This window comes from Lynx rufus, unplaced genomic scaffold (genome assembly GCF_022079265.1).
Source record: "Lynx rufus isolate CCGP_SWC_20201006 ecotype Redwood Valley unplaced genomic scaffold, mLynRuf1.p SCAF_8, whole genome shotgun sequence".
Taxonomy (NCBI): domain Eukaryota; kingdom Metazoa; phylum Chordata; class Mammalia; order Carnivora; family Felidae; genus Lynx; species Lynx rufus.
Window position 1 is genome coordinate 76,732,246 of NW_025814896.1, and position 23,156 is coordinate 76,755,401.

The following is a 23,156-nucleotide window of genomic DNA, read 5'->3' on the forward strand; positions in this document are numbered from 1 at the left end:
TGTAGGTCGGCAGCTGAATCTGTATGCTGTCGTTAATATCACAGATTTGGTAAAGGTGCACGTGGGAAGAATTATTCTTGTTTTTCACCATGCCCTTATCAGAGCTTTAGAAGATATCATCTTTCCACAATAAGGAAATCTTTTCTGAAACTATAAAGTGTTAACTTGTGGAAATCTCTCCTAGTCGCCTTTCATATATCTTACTTATTTAAACTCACTTTGATGGTATTGGAAACACATTTGCAGGTAAATTACATACATAGTCCTTTTATTGGATATTGATTGTACTGCCTTGCATTCCAAGGCAGACTTAATTCAACAATTCCCTAATTAGTTAAAGTCATAACCTATGTCTTGTATTCATTTACCATTAATTAAACCTTAGCTGTTTATTACACTGCAGTCCAAATCCAATAGCCGACCCAGAGAGCCATGGAAAAGGAAGTAGGAGGTCAATATTGAAAATATATGGTGCAGAGTCCCACCGATGGTTGCTTTGTTCACAATCAATATGGTCAATGCAACTGTACTTTCTTAGTTGCTCTGTCAGCAAGACAAAAAGTCAATTCTAATGTTATGCTAGTAAAAAAAATGGTGAATATTGAAAAAGTTTGGCTTTCAAAATCATATTCTTTGTAAACTTTATTTATAAAAGTATTTTAAAATATGCTAAACCATACAAATAATTTACAAGCAGCTTTGAAAGGACCACATTTCACTCAGAGGCAATTAGACATTTGCACTTGTTAATGGCTGTTGAACTGTTACCCTAAACTGATACTTTCTGACGAGTTTTAGTTGGTGCAAACAACTGTATATTATTGCCTTTTCTATTAAAAGGACCATTGACCATGTAATGTAGAAGGTCTTGATCATTTTCCAGAGCAGTTAAAACCCACACTAGTGTGAGGTAGGCCAATGAAAAAAGTGAAACAAGTGTGTCAGTTGTATACCTTCTTTCCGAGAAGCATCATAGGTTAAATTTTCTGAAATGGAAATTAGCGTTTTTATATTCCTGATCAGAGTAACAGAAATCACTACATTTTTTCCCCAATAATAGGATAGTTAGAAAAGTAGTGATCACTCGGAAACAGTAATATTGTATAATTTTTCACCGTTTACATTGTTAATGAATCAATGAGCATTTAAAGACGTAAATGGGACATGGCTTTAATTAAATTAAGAAATGTAAGAGTCAAATGCTTATTGATATATATTTTTTTCAATTTAAACTTCTTGCACTCTGAATGAATTTTGTTCCTTACTTTTGCCAGATGTATTGGTATGAAAGAATTTGCAGAAACCTGGAGGTACTTTTTTCATAGTGGTGTAACTGGAAATTCATCATACAGATTCTTAAGTGTTGGTCTAGTGATGTTAATGATATTAACTTATGGTTGGGCCACTTACTTCTAAAACTGACTGCTCTAATACTGATCCTGCCTGATTTCAGCTGTCAAAATCACTAAGAAACCATAGTGATCGCAGAAGGGGAAGTAGAGTTGTTACATGTTGGTTTAGTTAGTGTTTGGACTGAGTTCTGAACGTCCTCAACAGTCATCCCCTAGTTTAGGGCAGTGTTTTCATTGTGCCATCTTCATGAATGACTCAAATAATTTTTTTTTATTCTGTAGTCCATTTAAGTTTTTCGTCCCTAAATAATAAAACGTGTTGATGAATCGGGCAGATTTCTGCATGCTATGTCTCTGGGGAGAAGACTGAACTGAGAAGGATGGTAGAAAGGTGGTATTACCTTCCTAGGAGGATAGTCAGGGAAGTGCCTATACGACATGTTTTTGGTATTTGCTAAAAAGTTAGATGCTAGGGTGAATAATTCATTTTTATCATGGGTTTCACCAGATTCATATAAAAAATAGATTCCCTTAATGCATTTAAAATAGAATTTACACTAAACTTCTAGGAATATCTATATCTGCACAGGTAGACATATAGATACAGTTAACCCTTAAACATCATGAGGATTAGGGGTGCCAGTGGCCCATGTGGTCAAAAATCCACGCATAAATTTTGACCCCCCATAACTTAACCACTAATAGCCTACTGAATAACCAGAAGCCTTACCGGATAATATAGTTGATTAATATGTTTTTTATGTTATATGTATTGCATACTGCATTCTTACAATAAAGTAAGCTAGAGAAAGAAAACGTTACTAAGAAAATTGTAAGGAAGAGAAAAGGTATTTACAGTGCTATACTGTAAAAAAATCTGCATTTAAGTAGACCCGTACAATTCAAATCTGTGTTGTCCACTATATACACATATATACATACATACATGCACGTGTACCCACATATATACATAGATACATATAAGTATGCATTTTTGCTGAAGTTTTAGTGTGCAATTTTAGTCTGGTATAAGAAGTGAAGGGTTTGATATCCTCAAATGTTTGAAGGCTATTCATTCCTAACGTTTTGCATTTAATTTTCCAAAATAAAACATTTTACTTTAGGATTTTATTAGGAATGAAATAATCATTTAGTCATACGTAGAAACCAGAATAAACAGGGCCATAAATCCTGTAGGTAAATGCGAAAGGTCAGATTCATAAATATTCATGTGTTTACTTTTCAGTACAGTCACTATGTAGTTTAATCTCAGAAAAAAAATCTTTTCTCTACCAGTCCAGCCGTGAGATCAAATAAATACTGAGAAAGATAATGCAAAGGAAAACATAAAGAGCAAAACAAGTTATCTCTAGGAAGTAGAACCTCTGGTTGTCAAAGCATTTGCTGTATGTCAGGTGTATCTGTGTCTGGTCAGGCCCAGGGAAATATACACGCTTCCGTGTAAAACTGGCTTCTGAATTAGCCACTTAACAGAGTCTGTTAATGTGATCAGACTATCTGGTCTCACCTACTTTTTCTAGTGGATACTTGGAAACCAGAGCTAACTCATTTTTCTGTGGATTAGTTGGGTTTTTCTAATGCAAGCGTTTGTATAAGGTGCCAATCAGCAGTTTCACCTAAGCATTTTCTAGTTCAACTTTATGTAAAAAGAAAGGCAGCTTGTATTACTACAAACCAAAAGCTATGAATAGAGGATACAGGGATGGATGGATAGATGGATGAGCATTTCCGGGACTGTCCTACATCTCTGTATATCCGTATGCTTTTTAAAAATTGGAGTTACTCTTCTAAACTCGGTTCTCTTATATGGCCTAAAGGTATTTTCTGAGTGGCTCAAATGCTTCATTTAGTGTAAAATTAGAGTAATATACATTGGGTTTATCTGTCTCTTCTATTATTAATTTTTTATTCTTCATAAACACTAACATGTATAAACATTGACATATTTTGGGCTTGTTGCCTGATAATTAAAGAGAATTATATCTGTGTCAAATATAGTGTTTTAAAATTTCTTACATTCTTAGTAATGTTAAAAAGCAATATTTGGATCAATGTGTGGTATGGATTTTTGTAGATTTTTCTACTCACTGAGGCATGCAGTCAATACCTAATTTCTCCAGAGATATACTGCATTTAACATATTGAGTTTTTTTAAATACTTCAGACCTCTACATTGAGTGTATAATACCTGTTTTAATTTGACATCATTGGTGACCATAAAATATGATATCTAAATTGCATTTTAAATGTCCATTTGTTTGTGTAATATATTCAGTATCAAGGAAAGAGATACAGACTTTTTTTATTTTTGCCAGTTGCTACGGTGTATGAAATCCAAGTCTTGTGTTATTTCTTGCACAGTTTCCTTTCACCCTAATCTAGCACTCCAGCTTACAAAATGTATGTGAAATAAACTGAGAGTGTATTTTCATGTTACCAAACTTGAGGAAATGATACGGTTTATACAATATTTATCTCCTTAAACAATGATTCAATTATTATCATAATTTTTCAATTATGATATTAAGGTAAACCATCAAGCTTGGATCCTGTTAGTAGTCAGAAAAACATACCATTGATTTCGATTTTTAGGTAAATGTGACCGCTGTAAATAGTATTTGGTTGATATATAAATAAAAATTAAGACACTATTCCTTCTACATGGCATACCCCAATTTTAACATTTAGACATGACTTTTAAAGTCTTAACATAGGTCTTAATCTATTTTTTTTGGGTTAATAGTACACATTGGCCAAATGTAAGATACCTTTGAGGAATTTAAGAAACAAAACAAACAAGTAAAGAAGAGGGGGGAAGAAACAGAAAGGGAAGCAAACCAAGAAAACAACTCTTAACTACAGAGAACATACTGATGAATGTTACCAGAGGGGAGGTGGGTGGTGGGATGGGTAAAATAAAAATAAAAAATAAAAATAAAAGTAAAAAAGCTTTGCTCTGTTGAATAATGTTTCCTATGCCTCACAGAGTAGTGTTTCATGGACAACTTTAAAAAAATATTTTTTTTTTGATGGTTTTATTTTTTGGAGGGAGGGAGGGAGGGAGAGAGAGAGAGAGAGAGAGACTGAGCGCAAATGGGGGAGGGGCAGAGAGAGAGGAAGACACAGAATCCCAATCAGGCTCCAGGCTCTGAGCTGACAGCAGAGAGCCAGATACGAGGCGCTGGAACTCAGGAACCACAAGGTCACGACCTGAGCCGAAGTCAGGCGCTAACCAACTGAGCCGCCCATACGCCCCTTCACTAAAAACTTTTTTAAAGATAATAAAAAATAAGAGAGACCTGAGCTGAATATTTTATTTGAAATGTGACACATTGCATTCTGCTTTCCTAATACCCTTTTTTGAAATTGAAATAAATTAAATTGTGGCCACCATAAAATTTTTTAGCTCTTTATGCATCTAAATTGACAAAATATAATAACATAGGCAACTAGCTGGGGGAAAAAAAGAAAGCTCTAAATTTGTTCTGCAGATAGGCACCATTTGATACATCTGGTGAACATCTCATTCAGATATTTTCTCCTTTCTTATGTCATCTCTGAGCATAGAAACTAGTGTTTTGGGCATTTAAACCCTGTCTGCTTAAGGCAGAAGTTTTCAAGTTCACTTTATTATTTCCTACCAAATCTTGTTTTTCTTCATACTTCATACTTCATGTTACTCTGTATAAAAAATAAAACTAAACAGAAAATACTTTCATCAAATAATCGATATATTTTGGGATGAACACTTAAACTTTCTTTTGCCCTCAGTTCCTGTTTCATCCTGTTTGGTGAGTTGACCCTAGATAATTTTACTCCAGTTTGTCTTTAGAATAAGGACCAGTTCTCTAAGTGAACTTCTCTCATTCTCATACCAGCTCGGAGGACCAGGACCATCGAAACACTTTTAGAAAGTAATGTTTTAACTAGACACCCTTCTTCATCAGAATGAAGTAGTTTGAAAGGAATTGTTTCACGAAGGGATAGTTGCATGGAAACTTTTTTTAGTGTGGCAGCTTAGACCTCAGAACCTGCTGTTTGTTTATTCCTTGACAAACAGCTGTCTTTGCCTCAATATGTCCTTTGGTATTTTAAGTTAAAATGCCTGCTTCAAATAATCCCCCAACTATAGAAGTAGTTAAGGTAATGTGGTCTGAATGGTGTTAAATGATAGATGTAATGTAATTGTTAGATTGAGTGTGGGTTTGGGGTTCGGAAAGATTTGGATTTCAATGAAGAGCTCTCTCAATTTTTGCTTTGTGATACAAGAAAAGTTATTTAACCTCTTGAGCATCTATTTTCTTTAAAAAAAAAAGTTTATTGCATGAGACAGAGGGGTGAAGCATGGGAGCGCAGGAGCATGAGACAGGGAGAGAGAGAGAGAGAGAGAGAGAGAGAGAGAGAGAGAGAGAGAGAATCCCAGGCAGGCTCCATAGTGTTCACGCAGACCCCGAGACGGGGCTTGATCTCAAGAACGTCGAGATTCTTGGTTTTCTGCTGAGGTCATGATCTCGAGGTTCTTGAGATCAAGCCCCGTCTCAGGCTCTGCCTGGATACCACAGAGCCTGCTTGGGATTCTCTGTCTCTCTCTATCTCTACCCCTCCCAGGCTGGCACATTAGCAGATCCATAAATCATATTAACTATTTTTATTTTCATTATGCATTCTAGTGTCACTCTTTCTGGAATCTGCTTTTTCATGAAATGGCATTCAAGCCACACCTGTGCTTTTTTTAAATTGCTGTTACTCTTGGCAGTACTTCATAATTTAGAAATGTTAAACAATTGAGAATACAACAGGCTTTCAATAAAGAGTCATTTGCATTGCTCCATAGTAATAAGCTAAATAAAAACTAGATGCTAAATTTTATTTTAAAACTAATAAGAGAGGGGCCCCTGGGTGGCTCAGTTGGTTGGGCAGCCTAGATTTGATCAAGTGACTCTTGATTTTGGCTCAGGTCATGCTCTCACTGTTGGTCATGAGTTCAAGGTCCACATGGGGCTTTTGCACTCACAGTGTGGCCCCTGCTTTGGACCCTCTGTCTCCCTCTTTCTGCCCCTACCCCACTCACACCCTCTCTCCCTCTCTGTCCCTCCCTCTCTCTCTCTCTTTCAAAAACAAATAAATGTTTAAAAAAATTATAAAATAAAACTAAGAGAGTATAGAAGAAAAATATTAATAACTGAATCTTGCCACATTTCTGAGCAGTAGCTCAGAATAAGTGAAATTTGATTTTTTAGGAAATCTACGTGAAAATATACTGTTAATGATTACATTAATTATCAAATTCAACTGAGGAACTTTATTATAATAAATTATACAGAGATACAAATTCTACAGAAACAAAATAGTTCATAATATATTTTAACTTTCAAATTATAAAAATATTTTTATAGTTAGATATTAATATTTATTTTTAGATATAATAAATTCTTATTTTTTTATTTTATGCATTTTAATTTTTTCCAGATAAACAGGAAATAGACTATCCAACTATCCAATTATATTGTATGGTACATATACAAAATTCCATTTCCTGGGATTGGATTGGATTATTAATATTATTATTGTTATCTAGAATTATTATACTTTTGTAATATCATCTCTATTTTGATGATGCATTTTAACATCAATTAAAGCTATATGATCATTCTGTTAATTATGCCCACACATATGCTAATATTGTCATCTAGAATATTTATTTTTAATTAATTTAACATGCTTTTTCTGTATAGTAGATGGAAGAAGACCTAATCATTAGGTCTTAGAGGTGAACTTCATTAAAACACATAGAACTTTGTAATTTGTTTCTCTGAGAGGGAATTTCAGGGAGAGTTATCTTTTTAATGGTGCGAAAGAGTGACTATAGGATTTTTTTTTAACATTACATGTATTTTAGTGGAAATAGTAGTAAAACATTTACCTAACTAAAATTATCAATGCATATGTGCAATAAAACAAAATAAAGGTTGAAAAATTTGATCATGTATTTTAATTATAATAGTGAAGTAAAAGTTAACTCTCACAGGGCTATTTCAATGGAAGACCAGTTTATGAAAAATTGACTTCAGAAATCTAAATGATTTGTCATTACTTACAACTTCATATCAATTCATCCCTCAGTTGAAGGGTGGGAAAGTGATGGGAAGGTTCATTCCATTTTAATTCTAATCATTTTTCCTCCAGGGGCCTCTTGTGTGTAGCCTATGTTGTCCAAACAGGTGCCAGAATATATATTTTCTTTGAAAATTATTTTTTGAAAATTAGAGGATGTGAATTTAAAGTGGTGGTAATCGGGAATTGCCATAATGGAAAAGGGACTTGTGAACACATCTGTATAAATGGAGCCATTCCATTATTAGTGGGAGATTTATTACTGAAGAAATCAGTACCAACCAGCGTGGTAGAGATTGTGTTTTTCTTTGAATAGGAGAGCCAAGTCTTGCATTAGGACATTGTTGAAGCTTGTGAAGAAAGTAAACAGTACCCATGGGACTGTAGCATTCTGCTCAATTGGAGGGCCTTTAATAATCCAATACTCTAATAGCAGTTAAGATCGAGTATGTGTAAGAGTTAATCTTGTCTTCTGCTTTTATTATAACTTGTGTATGGTAACCAAAAGTAGTTATGATGTGCTAGCAGCATTCTTCTTAGTAGGTGACTTTTTAAATTAAAAACTAAGTTTCCTGAGTGACTTTTCAGAGTTTATTTAATGAAAGATAATAAAATAGGATACCTGTTTACAGCAGGTTTAACAGCCACATACTGCACTTAGGAGATTTTATTTCCCTACACAGATGAACATTCAAGTAATGGCAGAAATGTAAATACCAGCCCATTGTTTTATGACAATTTGAAATGGTTATAAAAAAAAATGAGATCATTTTGTGGGATCTCATTAATGTGTTAATCATTATTTCAGTAGTATTTGTTATATATTTTTTTACTTATATTAGATTTCATTGTCCATCTTTTGAAATAGGTATTTTAAAAAATATATAAAATTATGATAAAATCGGTCTACAGCATTTAATAGTTTGATATAAATGATACTTACAGTGGCCTGAAATGTTCTTCTGTATTTTTTGATGAAAAGCCATCTTATTGTAAATTCTGAAAGCCTCTGTTTGACTTCAAAAATCTGTATCCAACCACCTCTGCCTCTACCCCATGCACATCATTGCCTCACCTTTATATTTCTGTTCAGGATATCTGGCCAGAATTTTAGCTTGGCACTGCTTATATATCTAAAAATATTTGTAAAATTTTAGAACCGGATACCTAAAAGCAGGAGGCATTTTTTACCCTGTACTTTCATTTAATTGAAAAATCTTAACGACAGACCTGTTTTTTAATACTGCACACTAGATGGCAGTTTTGTCATATTCTTCCAACATCAAATGCTCCCAGTGTGAGTGGAACAGGAAAGGCCATCAGTGTTTAGTCTGCACTCAAAGGGTCTCTGCATGACCAACGCAGACCCCATGGACTTCCTGGAACATATGTTAGCAATTTAGCTGCAGACATTTATTTCTTTGTTTTACTGCTTGGCTCTTTGAGAAAGTGTTGGTGCCAGGTTATGGGTTGTCTGGATCATGTCAGAGGCCATGGAGATCAAGTTCATGTGACAGGCCAGACTAAGGAAGGATGAAGTTGGAGGAGGTGAGGAAACTGACCCTTACTTTCAACAGCAACAAGTCACTGCCTGTCTGTGGACTGGGGCCAAAAGCCTGGGCGTTTAAGTTTTAGTCCAGCTGAACAAACAAAACACATTTGCCCATTTGGCTTTTTCGTATTTCATCAGTGGTAGTTCATTCGACAATTTCTCTCTGTCTCAAAACTTGCTTGTCCCTCATGTTTCTTTCTCAATGCTTCCTCCTCTAGCCCTGTCCAGACGAAGTGACCTCGAAACCCTCGGCTACTGCCTGCTGCGGTGGTTATGTGGGAGACTGCCCTGGGAGCGGAGCCTGCGGGACCCTGTGGCTGTTCAGACTGCTAAAACAAAGTACACATTTTCAAGTATTCCATCACATACAGCGGCAGGTCTGAAGGGATACATTAAAGGGAGTAAATATCCCAGAGAAGATTGCCATTCTCCTAGTCTGAGAACCAAGGCAAATTTCTGAAATTTGAAAACTATTTTTTGAAAAACCAAACACCTTACAGACATAAAATCAATTAAGAAGACACCTATGAAATCGCATGTATGTGAGTTGTCATGCAAAACATAAAGTGAAGTGTTTGTTCTTTTACATGGTGTTTTCCAAAGCTTAGATTCTAGGTGGTAGTCTTTTCAAGGAAGAGTATTTTCAAATTAGCATTGTACATGTATAAGGAGGCAGTCTGAGTTCGGTGGGGTTGATATTAACTGGGCGAAGCAACAATGAGAAATGGGACAAATTGGGCTTGTATTTTTCAAGTGAGAGCAATATGCCTCTTTCTTAATTCTGTATCTTGGAGGGAAGTTTTGTTTCTTAAGGAAGAAACAAACAAAACTTTTATATAAGGTATTTATATAAGAGATAATCTTGCAACCACATAAACACTTTTAATATTCCTCATTCAATTCTTCTCATCTAGAATCTGTTAGCAGAGAACTAGGTCAGACTGAGAACAGAGTATGTTACTATTTTACTAATTTCTCACTGATAAGGCTTAACAGAAAGCAATTGCATGCAGCACAGAATAGCCAGTTTTTCATTATATACTAGGATATGCTCAACAGTAGTTATCCACACGTGTAATATTGTGATTGGAAAAGGCAGCTATGTTTTAAGCAGGGTGAGTCCCAACAGAAGTTTACAGAAGGCGTAAATCAGTCTGATTTGAAATCAGTCTTCAAATTCAGCGTGGTGTCAGTGCCTGATAGAGAGGATATAGCCTGCAGATGCAAAGTAATGCAGGTTACATTTGTAAGTACGGATATATTATATGAAATATTTCTCTGCCTGGAATCTTGACCATCCTAGTCCCTTACCCCAAACAAACACATTCATATAAGTCAATATTAGAACTATCTAATCAGTTTTTTACTGCAGTGATTAATGTGTCCATATTAACCAACACTCTTCAATGTATGGGTCAAGTCAAAGCACAGTAATGGGCATGTATAAGCAATCTGGATATCCAGTTTTTAACCTCAGTTTACCTGATTTGAATAATGTACTATATTTAAAAGGCTCACATTTTAATTTTAGTGTTTATGTGTATTTTTTCTTTTAAGAAAACTTATGAATATGATTTGTTGTAATCTTTTAAGAATATACATATGTAGTTGAATTCATTGTGGATATCTAAAGAATATGCCTATGTGTGTATATTCAAATACAAAAATAGTGTATCATGTAAAATAATAAAATATAATGTTAATAAACATAACCTCTATTTCCATTTTGGGGATCCTTATGTATATTAATATCTTCATTTTTATTTAATTACTAATATAAATCTATAAGCCAGTGAAGCTGATACATAATGAAGTTTATAATTAAGATAAGCTACAGACATTTTTAAACTTCTGATATTATATAATCATAATTCATTCAACTGCTAAGAAGGCATACTCTGAATTTCCTTGTAAGGGCATGCTTGCGTATACAGTCATAATACTTTATCTCCCTATGCCTTTTATCTACCTGACATAGGGTAATATTAGATCAGTGAATTTATTGTTGCAATTCTGCCTGGGCCTGAGTTTGTCAATCAGACATTCATGTCAGTAATTTTAGTTGCATGTTTATATTACTGGTGGATGAAGCAACTTAAAAGAATTGTACTTGTTCAGTCTAAACACTGGAAAGAGTTAGAAAAATGACTTTTCTTGTTGGTTTTGTTGTTTGGTTATTTAATGTTAACCTCTCGAATCATAGGATAGCATATACTGCTACCACTGGGGAACGGTATACATAAATAAATAATTTGCCCCTCCCCAGTGGTAAGTACCTGAGGAAAAATCTCCTGAAAATCCAGATAGAATTTTCCTATGTATTTTTTCTTGTTTTTAAGAAAAAATCATGATGGATATCCCTACTTTTGTATTACAAACTTCGAATGCAAACATTTATAGTATAAATCTACATTTAGTTTCTAGGTGATTGATATAAAATTGGTCAGTGAGAATGGAGGGATCCCCTCCACCTCCACTTACCCTCTTATCCATAACAGGTGGGTGAAAAAAATATTGAAAGTCACAATATGGGTGACCCACCAACACAGAATTTGAATTTTGTTTTCTAATCAAAACAACAAATCGCAGGATTACAAACAAATTCATTGTGTATTACTCTACTTCATTTTAGTCTGTTGGATGAGCTTCCTGAGTCAGTGCTTAAATGGGCTCCTTCCGGAAGCAGTTGCTGTAAGTCAAATGATAACTTCTACCTTCTCCTATGTGATTTACACGTCACCACATTTGTCACTCTTGTTTTACAGCTTTTGCTTAACCCACACTCTCCCACTGCCACATGGGTCGGAGAAAACCCTACACAGGGTTACAGATAAGTTGCTACGGAAGAGAATGTTTACATCTTCTTTGACATTAGAACTCAAGAATGCTACAAGAAAATATTTAGGCAGTGTTCTAGGCTTTGTTGACTGATTTTTTTTTTTTTTTTTGGCAGGGGAGGGGGTATCATATACAGGTTTAATAGTCAACTGTATCTAGTATTTTTAGAGTTGACGTTCTGTTTTTGTTCCTCTTCATATTGTTCAAAGAAGATAAAGTTGATCTAAGGAAAGAGCACCTTCAATCATTAATTTAAAAAAAACAAATCATTGGGGTGCCTAGGTGGCACAGTTGGTTAAGCGTCTGATTGGATCTCGGCTCAGGTCATGATCTTGCTGAGTTCGAGCTCCACATGGGGCTCTGTGCTGATGGTGCAGAGCCTGCTTGGGATTCTGCCTCTCCTTCTCTCTGCCCCTCCTCCGCTTGTACTCTCTCGCTTTCTCTCTCTCAAAATAAATAAACTTAAAAAAATAAAATAAAAATAAAATAAAATAACCAAATCATTGAACACTTGCATCGCTGAACCCTTCAGGGTTTGCGCTCTGAACAGCCTGCAAAAAAATTTTGGATTAGCAAAGGCATATAACCTTGGGATTTGAAGGTAAATTTCATTAAATGGTTTTCTCTTTTGAGTTAGTATGGATTGTTTTGGAATTCTTTAAATTGACAGTATTATCAGTAAAAATAGTCAATTCAGAATTACCCAAGTGCCTGTCGTTTGCATATGCATGCATGGCACGTAGTTCACCAATTTAGCAAATGAGTTCGATTGTCTTAGAGAAAAGAGTCCCTTCTATTGTCAGCCTCACTTTTTCTCAGAGACAGATAAGCAGAAAGAACCTTGTTCTCTCTCTATATTGGGTAATCTCAACGTTAGCTTTTAGCTGACTTATGAAAGTAAATGTGTACGCTGACCCTCTAGATAAGGTCAAATAGCATCAGTTTCCATCTGAGAGTTTAAAAGTAGAGTTAAATCATCTTAAACTTATATTTATAGCCCTTCTTTGACAAGAAACGAAAATGTTCATTTCCATGGGAAACGAAAGAAGAACAAAGCAGTTCTGCTTTTCCACCTCTATTCCCCAAGTCCTAAGCCTGCCCCAGTGTTGTGCCTCCTGCTTTCCACTTTCTGTGGTCCCTCTTCTGATGGAGGTGCCATAGGGGGAGTATTCTCCTGGGGGTCAGGGGATGGACTGAAGGCTTTTCCTTTCTGTAACTGCACTGAGTGATGTGGTTCAAATGCCAATATTCTTTCTTGGCTAATATGCTTATTGACATTTTGACCAAGTTATACCGTTTATGTTTTACTCAATAAGACAGCAAAAAAGAGAGATGGGAGATGTCAAAAAAATTTTTTTTCACTGTGTATCTCCTTTACCTTTTCTGCCCCTTCTGCACAAAAGGCAACTAACTGTTCTGGAATGGAAAAGAAAGCCCAGATGCCCTGGGTCCCACAAGATAAATGCCTGTGGACCTGTGTATACTCGGGACACTTCTATTACTGGAGATCAGAAGATTTGGATGATAATGAGAAATGACAGGAGTGCCCGGTCCCCCATTTTCAGTACAAACCATTTATTTGAGACCATCCTATTATTTTATAAAATGCAGATTTCTGTTTCTAAAGCATAAAACTTTGAAACTTTACTATTAACTGAAGATCCCTTAGTTGCTCGTGCTGAGGAGTGGGTATTGCAAGCATGACAATTAATCCGATTTATAAAAGGTTTATTACTAAGGCAGCTTATGAAATAAAACCACCACAGAGGTTGAAACACGCATGTCTAGTTCAGTGTAATAATAATAGTTTGAAAAGTTTGTATTTCTTGATAGTAATGATACTTAATATTTCATTAGCTTAAAAGCAGATGATTCAAGAATATCACCATTTCATACTACCCAAAGCATTTTGTTTTATAGCTCCAGAAATATGCTAGTAAATTAAAAAGTATACTTAATATAATAAATCTAGATCTTGGAAGGTTCACATTTAAAGCAGTAATACATCACAATAGTCTAAGCTTCAGGTTGATAATAATGAATTTATAAGAGGGTGGTTCTTTCTCTCCTTTTCCTACCTCACCGATGCCTCATTTTTCCAAGCCCCAGACCCATGAAGGCTTTGCCGCACAGCTGCTGTCCATTGGTGCAGTGCCAGGATCTTCCATTGCCTTCTAACGGTGACCTGTGAAAACTTCTCCCCGATTATTCAGCTCTCTCCTCCATTTGGGATATTTTGGTTAATAGAATTATAATAATATATGCCAAACCTGGCTTACCAATCTTGAAAGGGCCAAAGAACAACAGAATATTTACATTAAAATAACAGTGAATGTAATTTAATCTCATTTTCTTTTTAATCATCCCTTCAGCAATCAAACCTCCCCAATGGGCTTCTGGAAACATGAGTTATAACTACTTGCCAGCTAATAGAGATCTGTTTGATCAAATGTTAGAGAACAGAATTTGGTATATCTTAGACATTAGGGGAAAAAGTAGGTTGCATTATAATTGCCTAAGTATCAAAAGAAAGGGAAGGAAGAAAAGAAAAGAAAAGAAAAGAAAAGAAAAGAAAAGAAAAGAAAAGAAAAGAAAAGAAAAGAAAAGAAAAGAAAAGAAAAGAAAAGAAAAGAAAAGAAAAAAGAAAAACCTAAAAAACAAAACCAAAAAAACCTGGAGCTAAGAGTTCTCATTTTCGCCACAGTAGCCTTATATTCCTAGAAAATGGCTATGGACAATATGGTATAAAATGGTCACTCTGACTTTCATAGAGGAACAGGATGGTGACTGTTCCTTTTGGAATTCTTCCCCATAGGGAGATAAACCCAGGGTCCGTGGTTCCCCACTGGAATGGAGGTGGGCCTGGAGGGGAAAGGAAGGATTAGGAAGTCACTCCTGCCAACCCACAAAGCTTCCCAGATTTTCCCTGCCATGGGAATATAAACAACTTAGTAAGAGGTACTTGTGTCTGTGTCAGTAATAAGTTTTTGAAGGGGAAAAGCTTGTAAAAAGTGGAGTATCTAAACATCTCTGTGAACAAATGAAAACATGCCAGATTTTAAACAGTATATGGTATGATCACTTAACTTGTGTCTGGATTTTAGATTGAATCTCCATCTGAAACAAATGCAAACTACATTTGTTTTAAGGCAGCTATATTTGTAACTTTGGGTTACTAATTCTGCTTGTATTTAGAAGTTTGTAGTTCATAGTTTCTGGCAGGGGGAAGGGGGTTACTACAGTTCTAGGGAAGAGATTACATTAGAAAAAGATTAGGGATGCCTGGGTGGCTCAGTCCGTTCAGCATCTGACTCTGGGTTTTGGCTTCAGTCATGATCTCACAGTTTGTGAGTTCGAGCCCCACACTGGGCTCCACACTGACAGCAGGGAGTCTGCGTGGGATTCCCTCTGTCCCCCTCTCTCTGCCCCTTTCCCACTTGCACTCTCTCTTTCTCAAAATAAACAAACAAACTTGAAAAGAAAATGTAGCAACATTTTACCCTTCTGCTCTAAATCAGAAAGGCTATATAATGAATGCACTAGTGAATGCACTAGGCTAGCTAGGTGTGGAGGACTCCAGGGAGGTTCAATGAATTCTAAAATTAGTCATGGCTAAAAACCTAGAATTCAAGCTCATTTCTAAATGTACTTAAAAAAATTTTTTTACGTTTATTTATTATTGAGAGACAGAGGGACGTAGAGCATGAGCAGGGGAGGGGCAGAGAGAGGGGGAGACACAGAATCTGAAGCAGGCTCCAGGCTCTGAGCTGTCAGCACAGAGCCCGACTCCGCGCTTGAACTCACAAACCGTGAGATCATGACCTGAGCCGAAGTCGGACGCTCAACTGACTGAGCCACCCAGGCATCCCTCTAAATGTACTTTTATAATCTCAAAATCAAAGCCTGAATTAAAACTTGCAGTATTTTTTTTTTCCGTTGAAGTAGGGAGGTTTATAATAAGTAACACTTGTTTTTAACTGAATTTTTAAAACTTCAACATAAAGTATGAAGCATGTCTGGTCTATTATATTATTCATGTAGTTCTTAGTAGTTGCACTTCATAAATCAAACTCACTAACTATAATTTTAAAATTTGCTTCCTTTGATAAGATTAGTGAAATGTAAACATATCAACAAAGATGTGTAAAAAAATTACCAGTTTCTCCCATCTTGTCAAATCTCTAAGTCACTATATTTCAGTCATTTTTGGACATCATTTGAAAAGTGCTTTGCATCGAATTGTTTATTCTTAGTTTCTTCAGGATGTGTGTTGTGTGCATGTGTAAGAGAGAATAGAGAGATTTTGATGATATTGGAGTCTTGACAATTCTTGCCAATTACTAATAACATGTAAAAAAAATTTACACTTCACAGGTGAAATAGCCCAGTATTTGGTATGTGCTCATAATTTAGCATATGATGAAAAGCCAAACTATCAAATGCTCAAGAAAATTCTGAACCCAGGTGGAACACCTTTAGGACCACTGGAATTTTCCACTAAAGGAGAGAGTGTGAATGTGGATACTCCAAACAATCAAAAAGTAAGTAACGTAGTCCCTGGGATCCTACGATTACCTTCTGTGAGGCTTTTCTACCAAATGAAGTTGTTTTGGGTCTCAGAGGGAGTCTGACAACCCACTTTCTTGCTTATTACATTTAATTCCTATTTCTCCTAACTGAGCTCCAGGAAATTTTGTTGCAAGTTCTTTTGACCTATTGTCTCTTAGAGAAAAACAGTAGGATCCATGGCCTATTTAGGGTACTATTAAAGAAATAAAGCAGTCGCTGAGGTCACAGAGACACGACCAGGGTAAGATTAAAGGCTAATCTGACTTTATTCAGGACAACCTTTATTCGTTGCTTTTCTTCAGATTTCTTTGGTTATTGCCCTCTGCTTTTGTTTGCCAGTTTGGCCATAATTCCATAATTTGGGGGTGATAATGATGATATTCTTAGGTTTAACCAGACTGCTTGTATGCACTGATATATCAATCTACAAAAATAACCTTTTAAAAAGTTTTTTTTTTTTTTTAATTTTTTTTCAACGTTTATTTATTTTTGGGACAGAGAGAGACAGAGCATGAATGGGGGAGGGGCAGAGAGAGAGGGAGACAGAATCGGAAACAGGCTCCAGGCTCTGAGCCATCAGCCCAGAGCCTGACGCGGGGCTCGAACTCACGGACCGCGAGATCGTGACCTGGCTGAAGTCGGACGCTTAACCGACTGCGCCACCCAGGCGCCCCAACCTTTTAAAAAGTTTTAAGTTACCCTTTTCTCCTATACTCTGTTATCTTCCCACTGACTTAAAAAAAGAGAGAACTTGAAACAATACACAAGAATTAGGATTTAAAACATTTTTTACAGGGTGGGGGAAACCTGAGATTCCTGTGAGCAGTGCTACTGGACAGGCAACTAAATGTCCAGTCCTTCCTGGACACGATCCACATGCAAAACCTGTAGGGAGGGCTTTTTCTCCCCGATGCATGTGCAATAAGGTAGGGTCAGGATGCCATTCATTTTTAATATTTCTTATGAACTTTGGATCATCACAAGTGTTCATGAGCCAAGAATGCAGGATGCAAACTAACGTGACTGATAGGCCGCTAGATGGATGGTGAGTCAAGTATCAGTGCACAGATGGTTCTGATTTGCTGAATTTTGTAGCTGCTGCAACTGAAGACATAAAATATCCTTCTAGTCATAAATTAGCTCTTTGGAAGCAAAACCTTGGCACCAGAGCTTTACAACCTTCAATTAGTAGGGAAAGAAGTATTTGAATGACTGTGGTATTGACATCTGTAGGCCTGCATAGTAATCATTCCTAATAGAAGAGAATATCTGTTTGAGGAGGTTTTGCATGGCTAATTAACTACCAGTGAGAATATGTAATTTTTTCATGATCTCCTGATTGTCACCTTTCTCTCATGATACAATTACATTTTATTGTAGCAAATGCCTCACAAACCAATTGTCAGCACTATTTACGTATTGCAGAAGGCAGAACAAAAGTTCATGTTTAATAAAAAGCCAGTGGATTTTGATCTTGGTAATTACTGAGACTTATTTTAACAGTTTTATTGACTTTTGTGTTTTTATCACTTTTGCAACAAAACAAAGAGCCATTTCCTTAACGTAGTATCTCCCTTGCAATAATGGTCACCACTTAATCTACACTAATTTAAGTAGATTTTTTTCCTTTTCTGTAGTTTTTCAGTTTCATAAACTTAATTGAAATATAAAAGAAGCCATTTTAAAAACTGATAGTTATATCCTCTGATGTAAAATTCTAATTATTATCCACCAGAATTTTTCAGTTTCATCAAATTCAAAAGATGTTTGTTGTGAAACCACTTTTATATGCAGAGAATAGAACATAAAACATTTTTTCCAATGAGCCTCAATCAAAAATATTTTATTCTTCCCTTTTGATTAGAGCGCTTTGATTATGAGTAAAAAGCAAACACTAAGAATAATATACATTCTTAAGACCTTAGTTAATTTCTAACAATATGACCACCCCCGATATAAAGACAGTAAGAGGTTTTGGGGATGTAGTTCACAGCCGATCAATAGTTATTGAATAAAGACTTTATTTCTGTAGTATTTTAAGTGCACATAAATATATTATAATCTTAATATAAAAATAGGTTCACCATGTGGTGAATAAGTATTTTTAAAGTTTACAGATTTTGTAATGTTGCAAATACTAAACTTGAAAATGTTGAAAAGCAAAATATGACAATATAAACTGTGCTGTACTCAGTTTCCCTGAATGATAAAAGTATAGGCTAGTTCCCACAATTGATTGCTTCCATAACAAAAATCATTTTAGATCCAGAATGAGTATCAACCACATGGCCCCAGATTTCTCTTTTTAATCCCAGACAGAATCTCTTTATTGGTAACTAAAAACGTTTTTTGTTACTTCATACATGGATTACTCTAGTTATTTAACAGAATATTGAATGAATCCTGGACTTACACTCTTTGGACAAAGATACTAAAAAAGAAGTCAGTGGACCAGAAAACATATACCGTTAGGTAAATAAAATATTTCTATCATTCAGTATTCAAAGGAAAGTTATGAATGCTCATTTTTTTAAAATGTTATTTCCCTCAGCAGAAATGGTTGTACCTTTTAAATTTAGTATTCCTAACAAAAATATGCTTTGGTTAGGTATTAGAAAATAGCACATCACCGTTAAGAATCTTGGCAAACTTACAGCATCTTTTTGCAAAAGAAAAAGGAGGTATTTTTCCAATACTAGGTTTTTACAAGGCATCATAAACTGTTCCCTGTAAACAGAGCCGCCTTCTTACACAAGTCCTCCAATACTGTTACTGGAGTTAAATTGGAAATGAATTTTTGTCAAGACAGTAGAGACATTGATATTTTTTTTTTTTTCTGAAAGGCAAATCTTTTGGGGCATTTGCCTCAATCAAAATGATGTTCTGTATAGCTGAAATCACTCTTTAGTAGCTCCGACGGCTCCTGAGGTAACACTGTCAAATTAGAAGAATCTATCATCAGGCTACCACAGTCTATTTATACCATCCACTGGGATTTAATGTCCAAAATTCACTGAAGGAAACCATATTTCAGTAAGAATGCTTATTGAGGTGAGCTAAAGCTCTAGAATTCCCAGATGAGAATGTTAAAGCCATGTTGGAAAACCAGCATTATTGAAGGCCCCCGTTCAACCCTCTGAATAAGCTGTTTCCTCCACAGCCAGTAGAGGATCCTTTTACCAGCTTATCATATCTCTCTCCTTGTTATGATGCTTGAATCCATATTGTAATACTACAGACACCCATCCTTCCTAAGTGCTCTCCCTTGGCAGAGGAGTAACTGTAGGGCAGAATGAAAATGTTCAAGCTGTCTTACGTTTCAGACAAGTAAGAGTTTGTCCCTTCGTTTACTCTAAATCTGAGGTTAGCAGCAAATCCAGGGATGAATATATATATTATTATTCGTGGTAGTAATCTTTGTGTTGACCTTGAAAGTTCATAAAATTCTTTCTTGAGCTTTAATTCTCAAAATAATTCTATTTATATTTATACTGTGTGAGAAAAGTAGAATATAAATTCTCATTTGTGAGCACATTTTTGGCTCACTAGATTTCAGGAGGCCAAAAGTATTCCTGATTTCTTGGAACACTGAAGTGCCAGTGGAAAATTAAATAAAAAATACCTGATCTGAATAGCCTCTCTCTTGAAGATGGACACCTATTTGGGTAGTATTTTATTTGATTTCGTGCGATGCCCAGAGCGTTTTCTATATTCACTCTTACATCTTTGAGAAAACGTTTTACCTCTGTTCACAATTAAGAGTAAAACTTATCCCACTTCACTCTTACCATTTTAAAAGTTCCCCTAGAAATAGAAAATTTCCATAAACGGGGTATCATCTTGTTTATTAGCTAGAAATGCTTATGGCAGCGCAACCTGCCCATCCAGCCAACTGACGGCAGATCCAGGAGGCACCATCTCTTCCAGAAAGCCTCACACAGGACTGAATATATTAGATCAGATTTTGTTTGTACATCAGAGGCTCCCAGGCCAGAAACTCTTATACCTAAATTGAGGCATTAAAAACCTCAGTATCTCAACTAATCCCTTCTATCATAAAACACATTTTCACAGTGATTGGCAAGCCAGTCTTTCATCAGAACGAACCGGTGTACAACAGCTTTGGGAAACCCTTTGTTTCGCACCAGTGGTATGGTGAGCATTTATCACTAAGATGACTTCAGTGGGAGTGTGACTCAGAAGGTGGTTACCCATGAATTTTCCCAGTAGTTTGGGAGACTTGAGTGGTGAAAATAAAGAAACCCTGAGTGATTAGGGAACAATGCCAATTGTCAGGGTACTGAAAAGCAATGGCTTTGCTACCCTTTGAGAAGCCGGGATCCGGGAGGAGGGGCGAATAAAGAATGGTGTTGTGACAGCTTAGACCTCGCCACAAAACACCAGCATATTTTAAAGGGAAGGAGTGAACACACTTGGCAATAGAAGCTAAAAATTGAGAGACTACAAATTAAGGCTCTGCTCGCCTAGCCAACGTAATTCATTCTCTGTTTTGGCACTGGCTACTCCATTATTTCCCCTTGTGCTGTTCCTATCTTCTGGCCCCTCTTTAACCCATGAAGAAAGGTGATGGCACTTTCAGCTGCTGTAAACATGAAGCTGCTGACCAAATACTTCACATAAGGATCTTCACTGTGGCTTTTAATCTTCCAGCTGAATTGTGGGATCTGCCCTTCGATATCCGTGTCTACTTCAAGGTTATTAAGAGTCAGTCATCCCCCAGATAACACCACGGTGTGAAAAAGAACCTGAGAGACAGCAGGCTTGTTGTAGAACTTAACCTTTGATACTGGTGCACAGTACCAGGTGGCACGAACTGTTACTCATCTACTCAAAGGTTAAATTACCTGTATAAGAAAGTAAGCAACATTATAAGCTCCTTTTATACGTTCACATTCATTAGGCTCACTTCAATGATAGAAAACGAAGATTCTAATTAATAAGAATTTAAACTAAAAAGATGTACTGGATCCACTCCCAGCAAAGGTTAATAATGAATTCATGTGCAGTTTTAGAATGTGACAGTTTTCTGTAAAAATGCCGTTTCCAATAAGCAAGCTATCTGTAGAGATAATTTCTAAAGAGCGTATAACAGTGACACTAATTTTAATTGGTCTTGTACTATTGATGAGAAAGGGTCTGGATCTTGCCAACTGCTATATTCTTTCTATAACATCCATTTGTTGGTTTCCTCTTTAATTCTTCCTTTTTTTTTTTCAAAGCTTGGCAAGTTTAGAATTTTCAAGAATCTGGACATAGAAGCATTTTTGTTTTACAAGTGTCAAAAGTTTTCATTATACATTATTACTCTCAATCAACAGGTTGTTTCTCAAAAGGCTGCAACAAAGCAAGTCAATCAGATGCAAAATAGGTTAATAGAAAAAAACATCCGTGGTGAGAGAAGTGCTGAGTCCTGTTCAACCGGGAGAAAAGTGCAAACAGAGGAGCTGCTGACTAGATTGCTTAACAGTGAAACAGCTCAGGTGAGAGGCTTTTTGTTGTGTTTTTTTTTTTTTTTCCTTAATGTTATATTAGAATATGCCGTTTGGGAATAAAGACCTTTTATTTTCTCCTGGGGGCCAAGGTTGTATGGTTTTGTTAAATGAGAAGGGGCAGAAAACATCCTATCCAGTGCATAAAATCAAAGCAGCCCACACCAATCATCACAGAAACAGAATGACAGTGAGCACATTTGCGTACAGATCTGATTTCTTTACCCTGAGAACGTAATGAAGTGCACTTAAATTTTTTATGCCATCTACGATCCATTAGGGACTCTTAGCATGTTCCATACTCTTAAGTGGGTTCCTCCACTCTCGCCCTTATAATCAAATGTGAGTGAAGAGTTTCCCTGTTGATACGGTTGTATTGTAAAATGATGTATTTTTTAAGTTATTCGATCATTTGGTTGAGTCGTGACTTACCTTTAGCAGAGGACTCATTCAAGCAACAGCAAAAGTCTTTCCTAATCGAACCTTTTTCTGAGAAGAAGGAGAAGCATACAATCAATGTATTTATATCCTCAATGAAAAAATATTTTTTTTCCAAAATAACGTTTTATATGATTTATACACCATCATTTTCCTCAAATAATTTGAGGTAGTTTAAAATGTGAAACAGGATATTTTAATGCCCCCATCTTCTATCTCCCAAACCCTCGCCCCTCAAAATAAGTTTATCAGGCACTGAGATGTTAATCACTAAACTGAGCACTGAATTGGCTCTGAACCTCTTAGCAGCCAAGGTGAAAATTAGACACATACAAGTTGGGCATTTCTTACCCAACCAACAAGCACACATGTTTATCCAGAGAATGTTTTTACAGTACTAATAAGAATCCTTTGAACTTATAGTTCCCATTTGTAAAATTACAAATATTGCTTGGTGACAAAATTTTGAGATTCTTGTGTGTTCTTTTTCAACCTGTACTATGCACCAGAATCACTTTGTGTATGGAGATAGGAAGGGACTATAAAAAAAAAAAACCTGATGCCCAGGTTCCAAGCCAAGAAATTGATTCATTGTAACTGGTGTGGGCATTTGTGATATGTGTGTGCAGATCTTATCACTCCAGAAAGCTCTTTGTTCCTTTTCTCAGTCAGTCCCTTTCCCCCAAACAACCACTGTTCTGATATTCTGATTTTCACACTAGGTTAGTTTTGCCTCTTCTAGAATGTCACATACTATGTTAG

At 35.9% G+C, this 23,156-nt stretch overlaps 1 protein-coding gene across 1 annotated transcript in view; it reads left to right on the forward strand.

Annotated features, from left to right (window-relative positions):
• Nucleotides 1-23,156, forward strand: part of VRK2 (VRK serine/threonine kinase 2) — a 103,761-nt gene that overhangs the window by 66,439 nt on the left and 14,166 nt on the right. Inside the window, exons 9-12 of the mRNA XM_047068091.1 lie at nt 9,258-9,378; nt 11,672-11,730; nt 16,252-16,418; nt 21,786-21,947. Coding sequence (XP_046924047.1) covers nt 9,258-9,378; nt 11,672-11,730; nt 16,252-16,418; nt 21,786-21,947 — 509 coding nt within the window. The remainder of the gene's footprint in view (nt 1-9,257; nt 9,379-11,671; nt 11,731-16,251; nt 16,419-21,785; nt 21,948-23,156) is intronic.